Source organism: Drosophila hydei, unplaced genomic scaffold, assembly GCF_003285905.1.
Source record: "Drosophila hydei strain 15085-1641.00,03,60 unplaced genomic scaffold, DhydRS2 tig00000283-arrow-arrow-pilon, whole genome shotgun sequence".
NCBI lineage: Eukaryota > Metazoa > Arthropoda > Insecta > Diptera > Drosophilidae > Drosophila > Drosophila hydei.
In genome coordinates this window covers 806,943-819,701 of record NW_022045702.1, presented here as the reverse complement: position 1 = coordinate 819,701, position 12,759 = coordinate 806,943, and the positions used below count along the sequence as shown (strand labels likewise).

The following is a 12,759-nucleotide window of genomic DNA, read 5'->3' as shown; positions in this document are numbered from 1 at the left end:
GACGAAAAGCGCATAGAAAATGTACAACGAAAAAAGTTTGCAAATCGAAAATTGGTTATTCGCAAATATTAATTAATTGCGTTTTTTTTGTTTAGGCGGGCAGTGAACAAAACAAAACTGTAAGCTATAGCACACACATACACACACAGACACAAAGTGCGTGCAAAAACAAAAATAGTGAAGCGAACGGACGAACAAACAGAAAACGAAGGAGGGGGAGCGGTAGCGCGCATCTATTGCTTAGAGCAGTGCATTGCACAGACTGCAAAGTGGCGGCGCTACTCGGGATTAGTGCTGGTGCAGCGGCAGCGGCGTCCATGTTAAACGGGCGGCAGCAGCAGCAGCACAACAACAACAACAACAAGAACTATAACAACAACAATAACAATAATTCAATTCACGACAACAACAAACAGCAGCGGAGCTCGCAGCAGCAACAACAACAGCCGGCGGTGTGGCTGTGGTGTCGCCAATTGTGGCCTTAAGCATGTAGTAAGAAATGCTAACAATAAATTGCATCACTTAATTAATAACTGCCTTTCCTGCACCTCCGTGAATCCCATCTACAGGTCGCAGTTGAGCAGAAAAAGCGGGCGGTCTAAGTAGCACAAGTCGAACCCCTCAGCGCAGGAGGTTCCACAAGGCAAAACCAATCAAATATATACACACACCCACACAAACAAAGAGAAACAACACACAAATGAAAAATGTCACAAAGAGGTAAGCGCGGTAATCAGCAGCAGCAGCAGCAGCAACAGCTGCAGCAGCAGCCGCCGCAACAGCAGCAGCGACAAGATGTTGAGCCGCAGCCGCCGCCCACAAAGCGACGAAAAGGACGACCGCCCAATGGAGCGCCGGCGACAGCAACAGCATCAGCAACAGCAACAACATCAACGACAACAGTTGCAGCTACAACAGCAGCAACAGTTGCTGTTAGCGAGCAACAGTCAATATCGAAGCTGCCGAGCAAGGCCAAATCGGCCAGCAAAAGTAAAGCGCAAAGCAACAGTAACAACAATAATAGCAATAGCAACAACAGCAGCAACAACAACAGCAACAACAATAACAACAGCAGCAACACCTGGCAAGCGCGCTCCGTGGCCGATATTAAAATGTCGAGCATCTACAACCGAAGCTCAACCGAAGCGCCAGCTGAACTGTATCGGTAAATAATCTAGAAATCAACGTTTATCTATCAAATTTATTTCTAATACGCCCCATTACAGCAAGGATCTCATAAGCGCAATGAAATTGCCTGACTCAGAGCCATTGGCCAACTACGAGTATCTGATTGTAACCGATCAATGGAAACAGGAATGGGAAAAAGGCGTACAGGTGCCCGTTAATCCCGATTCGCTGCCCGAGCCGTGTGTCTATGTGCTGTCCGAGCCAATTGTATCGCCAGCGCATGACTTTAAGCTGTAAGAAATTGATAAATCTGAAGAAATTTAGATACATAGATAGTGGTACTGGTGGTAGAGAGTTGGATTTATTTATTTTTTCTAATTGCAGTCCAAAAAATCGTTTCCTGCGCATCACCAAAGATGAACATTACTCGCCAGATTTGCATTGTCTGACGAATGTTGTTGCACTGGCGGAGAACACATGTGCCTATGACATTGATCCCATCGATGAGGCTTGGCTGCGTTTATATAATGGCGACCGTGCACAATGTGGCGCATTTCCCATTAACGAAACTCAGTTCGAGCGGGTCATCGAAGATCTAGAGGTATATATATTGTTATATTTTAGATCTAAGAATCTTTATTAATACCTGATTTTATTTTTAAATAATTAGGTTCGCTGCTGGGAGCAAATCCAGGTCATACTTAAGAAAGAGGAGGGTCTGGGCATTGAGTTCGATGAAAATGTTATATGTGATGTTTGTCGCTCGCCAGACTCCGAGGAGGCCAACGAAATGGTATTCTGTGATAATTGCAACATCTGTGTGCATCAGGCTTGTTACGGCATTACAGCGATTCCATCAGGTAAAACGGAGAGAAACATTCCCTGGAGCTTATATTAAACAACATTTATAATTGCTTTCTAGGCCAATGGCTTTGTCGCACTTGCTCGATGGGCATTAAGCCAGAGTGTGTGCTCTGTCCCAATAAGGGAGGCGCCATGAAATCTAATAAATCGGGCAAACATTGGGCGCATGTCTCGTGCGCCTTATGGATACCAGAAGTTAGCATTGGCTGTGTTGATCGAATGGAACCGATAACAAAAATCTCAAGCATTCCTCAAAGTCGTTGGGCATTGATTTGTGTACTTTGTCGTGAGCGTGTGGGAAGCTGTATCCAGTGCTCTGTGAAGACGTGCAAGACGGCTTACCATGTCACCTGTGCGTTTCAGCATGGACTCGAGATGCGCGCCATTATCGAGGAGGGAAATGCCGAGGATGGTGTGAAACTGCGATCCTATTGTCAGAAACATAGCATGAGCAAGGGCAAAAAGGAGGGTGCACATACATCGCATACATCAGCATCCAGTTGCATGCAAAAGCACAACAACAAATTCTCTTCGAGCACTGGACATGCTAACGAGGAGGGGCATACAGCGGGTGCCAAAGGCGAAGATCATCGGAGACGTAAAAATCATCATCGCAAGAACGACATGACCTCAGAAGAGCGCAACCAGGCGCGTGCGCAAAGATTACAGGTGACTTACATACAACAAGTTTATGCGGTATTAGATGATATATATATTATTTATTTTTTAATTTTTAGGAGGTCGAAGCGGAGTTTGATAAGCATGTGAATATTAATGATATAAGCTATCATTTGTACGATGTGGATGAGGATGCCATTGAGGCCATTTATAATTATTGGAAACTGAAGCGCAAATCGCGACATAATCGTGAGTTAATTCCGCCTAAATCGGAGGATGTGGAGATGCTCGCACGCAAGCAAGAGCAACAGGATCTCGAGAATCATAAATTGGTTGTGCACTTACGTCAGGACTTGGAGCGTGTGCGTAACCTTTGCTATATGGTCAGTCGACGTGAGAAGCTGTCGCGCTCGCTGTTCAAGCTGCGTGAGCAGGTATTCTACAAGCAGCTCGCTGTGCTTGATGATGCAGTTGTGCAGCCGCAGCAGCAGGGAACAACGGACATCAAGGAGCAGCCTGCTTTGGACACGGATGCCATACTCTATGCAAACGATGGACCCACTCTTTATGATCGGTTCTATAGCTCGGATCAGCTAACTGTGCCGGCACAGTATCAGAGCTTGGAATACATATTAGAGCAGCTAAAGGGTAAAAAGCAGGCACGTGGACGCGCCTCTCAATCGCCCAACAAGCGCAAGCAGCAGGCGGCGGCTATCAAGAGTTCGCCCAAAAAGAAACTCAACAATGGTGCAATAACTACAACAACAAATGTAAACACAACATCAACAACTGCAACTGTAACTGGAGCAATGGCTAATAAGGCCGCCAAGCCACGTGGCTCGCCAAGGGCGCCGACAACGGCGTCTACGGCGATGCCGTGTGCGGGGAGGCGTGCCTCGAAGAGCGGCCAGGCAACGACGGCGACGTCGAGCCATCAACAACAACATAAATTGTCTAAATCATCTAATGCAATTGGCGGCACGTCCGCCCCTACGTCTAGCGGCAGCTCATCATCGGCTGATTCCAGCTCGGCGCACGGCAGTAGTAGCAGCAGCGCAAGCAGTAGCAACAGCAGCTCCGACTCGAGCAGCGCCACCGATTCAGGCAGTGAAAACCGCAGCTATCGCAGTAAAGCACAACCAGGAGGAACAGCTACAGCCGGAGCAGTCAAACCCGTGCGTAAACAAACCTATGCGCGCAGCGTTGAGCAGCGCAAGAAACAGCGACAGCGGCGTCAAAGTGAGGCAGCTGCGTGTGCGTCTGCAGCGTCTGCGAATGCACGTACCAGCTGCAGTAGCAGCAGTAGCAGTAGAAGCAGGAGTAGAAGCAGCAGCTCCTCCAGCGATGATAACGAGGAACGGACGCAGCGTGTCAAACGTGTCAACAAGTCAACAACTGCAACAGCAACAGTACCTGCCAAAAGTCAAGCAACTAAGTCAAAGCAAAGCACAACTGCAACGAGCACAGCTCGACGAAAATTGTCCAGTAATGGGGCAGCAGCAGCAGCATCATCTACGGCGTCTACAACGACGCGTGGCCTTGCCCAGATGGACAAGGAAATGCGGCAGCAAGACCCCAACAGTTTGTCCAGCGATGAAAGTGAGGAGTTGCTGCCTGTAAAGCTAGCCGAGCGACAGGCGCGCAATCACAATGCAAGCGCAGCAAATACAAATTCCACTCCAGCTTCGGCTGGGACAACGGCAATAACAGCACTGCGCAAGCCTGGTCAGCACATCTATTCCGATTCGGATAGCTCTACAACAACAACGCCGGAGCGTCAAGCGCCGAAGCGGCTGGAAGAGGAGGAGCAGGCGGCAGCGGAAAGCAATGTTAGCGACTCACAAAATCAGCAAACGATACGCACCAAAGCAGCCATGAAGGAGTTTGTTCCAGGCACAACAGCAACGACACCTGGAGCAACAACAACTGCAATAACAACGGCAAACAAATCAAAAGCCAACAAATCGAAAGCAAATGCCCCCGTCTTTCCGCCTGTGGATCTGCTGGTAGTTCCTCAGAGGCAGGCAGCCAAAAAGGCAAGCGAAAATATGCGCATCTCCACGAATCTCGCCACTGCGCTGCTGCCCGATGCTAACGAGCGATTGAGAGAGCCAGAGCCAAGCAGCAGCAACACTGGAGCAAGTGCAGCCAATGCCACCAGCAGCAGCAGCTCAAAGAGCAAATCGAAGGAAGCAGCGAATCGCCTGCTTGACGTGGATAAAGCGCGACCGAAGGAACTGCAAAAGACAACAGGCAAAACGGCGGGCGACACGACAGCTGAGCGTGGCAAGCGTGGCAGACCTCCCAAGCAGCAAAAGGAAAAGGAAAAGGAGAAGGAGAAGGAGAAGGAAAAGGAAAAGGAGAAAGATAAGGAGAAGGAGAAGGAAAAAGAAAAGGAGAAGGAGAAGGAGAAAGTAAAAGAGAAGGAAAAGGAGAAGGAAAAAGAAAAGGAGAAGGACAAGGAAAAGGAAAAGGACAAGGAAAAGGAAAAGGAGAAAGAAAAGCCAGCGCCCAAAAACAATGAACTAGCCAAGCTTGGCAACTTTGCCGTCTCGTATGTGCCACAGCGACAGGCAGCTAAGAAAGCTGCCGAACAGCTAAAGAGCAGCGGTGCAGCTTTGATCAAATCAAGCCAAGAGCCGAGTACAAGTGCTGCAAATGAAGAGACGGGAGCAGGAGTTACTGCAGCAGCAGCATCAACAACAGCAACAAGCACGTCACCCGTGAAGGCAGCCAAACAGCAGCAACAGACGACGCCTGTGCGCCGCAACTCGCTATTGAAGGAGACCACACGCCGGCGTTCCAAGGAGGAAGTGGCACCAACGCCCGTCAAGCGACGCATTGCATCGCCTAATCTGTCCAGCTCCAGCTCGGCTTATAGCGACAGCAGCAGCAGCAACTCCTCCAGCAGTAACAGCGACAGCAGTAGCAGTGGCAGCGGTAGCGATTCAGACAGCGATAGTGAGGCAACAGCTCAGGAGAAGCGCAAGCCGCCAGCAGCAGTTGCAGCAGTAGCAGCTACTACTACTCCGGCATCCACGTCCACCTCCACTTCCACCTCAGCATCCATCTCCGCATCCACCTCCGCCTCTAGCTCAATTGTGCCAAAGCGTTCGCCGCGAAAATCGCTGGACAAGCCAGCCCCAGCTGTAGCTCCACCTCTGTCCAGTCGAACGCGTCAGAATTCCACAAATAAATCGCCAAAGAGAACGCCGCAAAAGTCGCAAGCGCCGGAACCGCATGCCACGCCCAAGTCGACGCAGCGTCGCAAATCCTCGTTAGACGATCTTACCAAACAGACACCTCCGGAGATTAATAAACGTGCGACGCGCAACTCCAAATCGCGACCTCCTTCACCTGTCGTGGTGAGCCAAGCGAAGGCTAGTCCGGAAAAGCCAACGGTTTCCCGACGCAAATCTAGAGCGGAATCACCGAAGAAAACGCCGCCAAATCTAGAGCATGAGATAGCGCAGCGTAAGGCGGCAACGGGTCGAACGACAAGTGCATTGGATAAGCTGCTCGATAAGAAGCAGCAGCAGCTTAACAATGCCACGCCCACGCCCACAGCAACGCCTACAACAACACCGACGCCTCCAGCCAAGCAGAGAGTCCCCAGTCCTGAAGCTGAAATCCTTCGGCCATCCACTGCCCAGCAGGAGTCCGGTGAGCAGCCCATGGACATTGATGAGGAACTAACCACAGCGCCCACACACACTCAACTCTCGGCCAATGCCAGCAAATTGGCGGAGCTCTCAGCGGCGGACATCGATGAACGACCGCCGGCAGCTCCGTTGCCCGCCTCGCCCACACCAACGCCTTCAAATGATGAGCTCTCCGATGAGGCGGGCAGCGATCAGAGCGAACGGCGCCGCAGCAATCGCTGGGGCTCCCGTCGCAGACGCCGGCGCACACGCGACGAGGACGACGAGGAACAGCACACGCACCACACGCAGCATTTGCTCAATGAGATGCAAATGGTGCGTGAACTGGAGGAAGAGCGCAAGAATGAGTTGCTTGCGAATGCCAGCAAATACTCCGCATCCACATCCTCGCCTGCTGTTACAGTCATACCACCCGAACCGCCAGAGATAATTGAGCTGGATTCGAACTCGAATTCAGGTGAGCACCAGCAGCAGCAGCAGCAACAACAACAACAGCAATTGCCTTTGCCGGAGGCTGTTGCCACGCCGTGTGCCGTTTTGGAGCTGCATCAACCCATTGTGGATGCCATTCTGGAAATGGAAGATAGCAAATATGGCAATAATTTTGCCACCAATGTAGCCAATGTTCTCAATCCGCCCAACTCGGGCCCAATGACGAGCCTGTTCGACAGCAGCGGCAGTGGCAGTGGAAGCAAGCAAATCTTTGAGGAGGACAGCACGCTGGCTACGCGTAATCTGGTCGAGAAGTTGCGCAAGACGAAACGCAAACCTTTGCTGGACGATTGCAAAGACTCGCTGGATTTGCTGCCACCCACTCCAGCTATACCCTCGGTCTTTCCCTTTCACAATGCAGCTGATCCTGAAGATTTGATACATGCACAAAAGGAACTCCAGCAGCAGCAACAACAACAGCAGCAGCAGCAGCAGCAGCAGAGTTGTCTCTTTGGCAGCTCAGCACCCAATTCGGTGGCCAGTCAGTTGACCATCAAGGATTCGCCCCTAACAGCAAACAGTGGAGGCAGCTATGCCAATAGTTTGACCAATACGCCCAATGCCACGCCTACTACAAATGCAAGTGCCAACAATTTGGGCTACAGCAATGTGAACTATAGTTGTTACCTGAACAAATCTTCGCCCCAACTGCCGCATAAGCCAAGCAATGGCAACCAGTTGGCCACAACTCCAACTGCAACTCCAACCACATCAGTCTCAGTGGCTGCACCACCGCCCACGCCCGACTTTGTGGATCTGGCAGCAGCAGCTGTGAAGAACAGCGGATATGCAGCGGGCGCTGCGGGAGGTGCTTCGTCGCTGCCTGCCCAGGCTAATGCAGCCATCAATTCATCCAACTCCCAATCGAACAACAAGCTGAGCGATTATGATGAAAACACACGAATGCAATCGCCGTTTGGAAGGATGCAGCGTTGGAATGAGAACGATTTAATTGCAGCCCGGCGCAGCAGTTCGCCCAGTTCTGTATCCGAGTCGAATGATCAACCGCCGAGTCAGGTGGCCCAGCAGCTGGACAAGAGCTACTTCAATAGCTATGCAGCGGCGGCGGTGAGTGCGCCAGCGGGAGCCGGACCAGCAGTTAATCAAGGTGCTCCAGCTAGCAATAACAACAGCGCAGTATCAGCGGGCAGTGCAGGCAGCGCTTTCGGCAGTCATACACCACTCGTCAATGGCATCGATGCCATGTCCATGTACAACAGTGCAACGCAGCAGCAGCAGACCACGCCCACTCACCCGCAACGCACGCCCAATAGCCAATATAATGGTGGCATCTATCCACAGTTTTCGGCCATCATTCCGCAGCAGCAGCAGCAGGTGGTGCAGGCAACGCTTGCTGAGCCGAACTCTCAGACCTTGTTTGGCAACAGCTCGCAGCCTAATACGCCATATGTGAGCACGCCCTATGCCACGCCCAATCTGACGCTTACCACAACGCCCAATCATCAGTATCCAGTGGATGGAAATCTAACGCCTTATCCGCTGCTGAGCAGCTGTGCGGAGCAGTTGCCAACGATGATGCAGCAGCAGCAGTCAGTGGATCAGGTGCAGCCAGTTCAGGTGCCTCTGCCCGTGACTGTGCCCGTGGCTGTGCCTGTACCTGTGCCCGTAACCGTACCTGTGCCAGTGCCCATAGCTGTGCCTGTTTCTCTGCCCCTTCCCAATAAGGAGAGCATCTCGCCCACCAAGCGAAGTAGCAACAATTCTTCCAAGCAACAGCAACATCAGAAGCAACAGCAGCAAATGCAGCACAAATCGCCGCAGCTGCCGCAAGGCAAATCCCCTGGCAAATCGCCCAGACAACCTGTTGTGCTGCATCCACCGCCCACCCCGCCGACACCCATAACTACACCCACAGTCACGCCCACGCCGACAGTATCGAAATACGATCCGCTAACGCACACGCTGACAGGGAAGCTGCGTCAGCGAGCGCCGCGTGGCAGTGGCGCCCAAACAGGCACGCGTGGCCGTGGACGCGGTCGTGGCCGTGGCCGAGGAGGCAATGCATCTAACACTGTTCTCCCACTGCCCCCGGCCATGTCGGACTATGGACGGAATACGCACATTGTGAGCAATCTGGTGGGCACGCCCTACGAGTTCAACAACTACGACGACGAGTTGAGCGGTCCCGGTGTGGAGAATTTGGAATCGTTGCGCAATCGTCGACGCAGTTTCGACCGAAATGCAGGAGCAGCCGGTGGTGCAGCGGCCCCAAGCAACACCACTAGCTATGCTAGCTGCAAGCTGCGAGGGCAGAATAAGGCGAATAATCCCTTGCTGCATGCCATAGTTCAGCCCGTGTTGCCTGGTCCAGTGGACATGCGCACCTATAATCTTGGATTCGAGGCACCACACAGCACCGCCTCCCAGGAAGCGTACCAAAACAATCTTCTGGGTGCCTTCGATTCTGGCACAGCGGATCAGACGCTCAGCGAGTTCGATGAGGAAGATGAACGACAGTTTCAATCGGCCTTGCGAGCCACAGGAACCACCAGCAGCAGCACCACTAATAACAATAATAGCAGCAATAACGCGTCACCTAACAAACCACCCAGCGGAGCAAGTGGAGCAGTGCCTAGCAGCCTGCTAAGCAGCGCGTTGCAATCGAGCGAAGCAAATCAAGCAGCTCCCGTTAACACGCTCGTTTCCGAGCTAGTGGTGCCTGCGCTAGAAGCCTCGCTGGAAGCCACCTCTGAAGAGATATCCATCGATTCGGACACCACCACGCTAACCACCAAGGCTTCGCTGAATCAACTCAAACTTAAAATCAAAGAACCACTCGCCTATCCGGATCTGCACTACAGCAGCGTAACGAACAGCAGCTGCCTCTCAAGTAGTGGCAGCTTGGTGCAAGCGAATGTGGTGCAAACCACCGTGACAGCGCAGCTGAGTGGTGCCACTGTGGCCAGCACCTCGGCGGCGTGCACGCTGAGTGTGAGCGGAAACTCGCGGCGGATGCGCAAGAAAGAGTTGCTCAGTCTGTATGTGGTGCAAAAGGATACGCTAAATGACGATAGCTCGTGTGGTTTGCCGGCTGCTTCGGACAGCCAGCCGCTGGAGAACATGCGCAAATCGGATGCCAGCGAACTGGATGACGAGCAGCAGCAGCAGCAACAGCAGCAGCCAACGGCCAGTGGCGGCAATACGAAACGATTCAAGAAGACCGCAAGCAACAGGGAGCTGCGTGCGCTAGACGCGAATGCCTGCCTTGATGAGCAGCTGTTGCCAGCGGGTGGTCCAGCCGGTGCTCAACCTCCGGATGGTCGTCGACGTAGCGCCTGCAGTTCGGGCAGCGCCGACAATGGCAAAACTGGAGCGGCAAGCAGTGCGGGCAAGCGACGCGGACGTAGCAAGACACTGGAAAGCAGCGAGGATGACCATCAGGGACCCAAGTTGAAGATCAAGATACGCGGGCTGCCAGCCACAAACGAGACGAATGCTGGATTATCAGTCAGTGGCTTGGATGGCAGCAGCAGCAGCTACAGCTACGAGATGACGCGACGCGCCTGTCCGCCCAAGAAGCGGCTCACCAGCAATTACAGCACTCCAACGCTGGAGGAGATCAAGCGTGATTCGATGAACTATCGCAAGAAGGTAATGCAGGACTTTGACAAGGGCGAGGATAACAACAAGCGTGAGCTGGCGGGCGACAACGAAACACTGCTGGTCAAGCCAAAGAAGGACAAAAAGGACAAACCGAAGAAGGACAAAAAGGAGAAGAAGCGCCTTAAGCAACAGCAACAGTTGCTACAGTTCAGCAACAACAACAGCACCACCACCACCTTGACCACCATGACAACCACGCTGATTGAGAACACGGTCAGCGATTCGCCTGGCGAGAAGCCAAAGCTTATATTGAGAATCAACAAGCGCAAGGCGGAGACAACGACGACCACAAAAATTAACTTCGAGCAGCAGCAGCAACAAGAGCTGCAGCATCAACAGCAACAGCAGCAGCAAATGGAGGCTCCACTGCGCTTGAAGATCGCGCGTATTTCAGCTGGAGGCGCCTACGTCATCGGTGCCAAGACGGACAACAAGGAGCCAACGCCAGCGTCATCCGTTTCACCGGCTGCACCTGCTGAATTGTCGCTGTTGCCACTGGTCGGTGCATCGCCATCGCTCACCAACAACAACAGCAGCTTCACGCCTCACTCCCAGAACGCCAATGCTTCGCCTGCGCTCCTGGGCAAGGATACGAGCACACCCTCGCCGCCCTGCCTGGTCATCGACAGCAGCAAGAGTGCGGATGTGCATGACTCCACCTCGTTGCCAGAGAGCAGCGGTGCAACGGTTGCCTCAGTCGTGAGTGGTGTTAGTGGCGTCGTGGGTGTTGCTGATGTTGTTGGCGTCGGTGTTGGTCCCAATTCGCCGCTGTGCGTTAATGTGGGCAACTATGATAATAGCAACAATTCGTTGCCGTCGGCCAGTGGTTCCGGTTCCGCATCCAGCAATTCCTGCAACAGCAATTCGAACAACAACAACAATAACAACAATAATAATAACAACAACAACAATAATAACAACGGCAACAACAACAACGGCACCCGCACGGGCGGTTTACTTCCACTGAAAAAAGACTGTGAGGTTAGATGATAATCATAAAGCCAGCGTTCGACCAAGCTATATATATATATACATATATATATACATATATATATATATATATATATATATATATATATAGATCCGATAATATATAGAGAAACGATTCAGCGATCGTTTACTTCCAGCAGCAACAAAGTGTCCTATAAAAGCAAACAAAAGCCCGCATCTATATATCCACTTTCATATATGTTCTTTTGTAAACCCATCTGTAAATCATTTATCCCCTTATCCGAAACACTTTTGTAAAGCCCTATTTTGTACAGTTAGTTCGTAAGTCCTGCCCCAATTTTGTTGTGCACACGCAAGATATTAAAACTATATAGGCATGCATATATATATTTATATATATATATGAATAATACAACCACGTACATAAACAAATACTAAATAATGATTGTACATTTTTAATTAAAGCGAATTTTATGTATAGATCCGTAGTCTAGCCTATGTAAAAAACAAATACTGTATTAAAAGTTAAACACGAAGTAAAAATTCGCAATTATGTTTAGCCTAAATATCAGAGAAAGTTAAAAAAAGAAATAAAAGAAATAAAATGCTCGGTTTATGTAGCGCATACGGATCAGCATGCGTTATGCTAGTTAACCCACTTCCATAAAAATACCTACTCATAAAAAAAAAACAACTAAAATATATATAAATAAATATATATTATTATATATATATTTTAATTATTTATTAATAACTATTTAAAAATGACAAAAAAAAACAACAAATGAGAAAATGCATAAAATAAACAAAAAAAAACAAAATAGAAAATTTGTTAAAAATCGAAAAAAAAGATGAGAAATGAAAAGCGAAACACTTAACAGTTGTAGCTCGTAGTCATTAATTGTAGTTCTTAGCGAAAATCGAAAGTCGGCTACCAACATTTTGGGGGCGTGGCCGCAACTAAGTGCATATATTAAAGCAAACAGCAACATATAACTAGAACCTAAACTGAAAATTAAATTTAAAAACAAGAAATTTTTGGAGAATGGAAATGTTTGTATTTTTAGAATGTAAGCCAAAAACAAAAACCCGTATCGAAACTCCATAAAAAATTGAAAAGTTGCAACAAATCACTTCAAGTTTATTATTTCATATTAATTTTTTTCAACCTTTTCGAAATAGTCCAAAACAGATGTTGTACAGACAAGTCGAACAAACGTGCACACAATCATATTTCTGTTTAGCAGCCGCTCCATGTGATTGCGCATTCCAGTTGCAGTTGACAAATATGACTCAAAGTGCTTCACTTTGCATATATAAAAAACTTTTAAAAAATATCAAATCAATTTTTATGCCACTAAACACGTTTTTAAATAAAAGAACCCCAAAATCAATCACATCGAGCGCAGCTGCTACTGTG

The 12,759-nt window shown here is 49.9% G+C and overlaps 1 protein-coding gene across 1 annotated transcript; it reads left to right on the top strand.

Annotated features, from left to right (window-relative positions):
- Positions 1 to 385: 385 nt before the first annotated feature.
- Positions 386 to 11,425, top strand: LOC111600494 (PHD finger protein rhinoceros). Its single transcript, XM_030223762.1, has 8 exons — positions 386 to 492; positions 570 to 1,165; positions 1,227 to 1,421; positions 1,513 to 1,729; positions 1,799 to 1,988; positions 2,051 to 2,661; positions 2,730 to 4,967; positions 5,061 to 11,425. Exons 2-8 carry the CDS (start codon positions 708 to 710, stop codon positions 11,376 to 11,378), a joined length of 10,227 nt encoding a protein of 3,408 aa, XP_030079622.1. The 5' UTR covers positions 386 to 492; positions 570 to 707; the 3' UTR covers positions 11,379 to 11,425.
- The last annotated feature ends 1,334 nt before the right edge of the window (positions 11,426 to 12,759 follow it).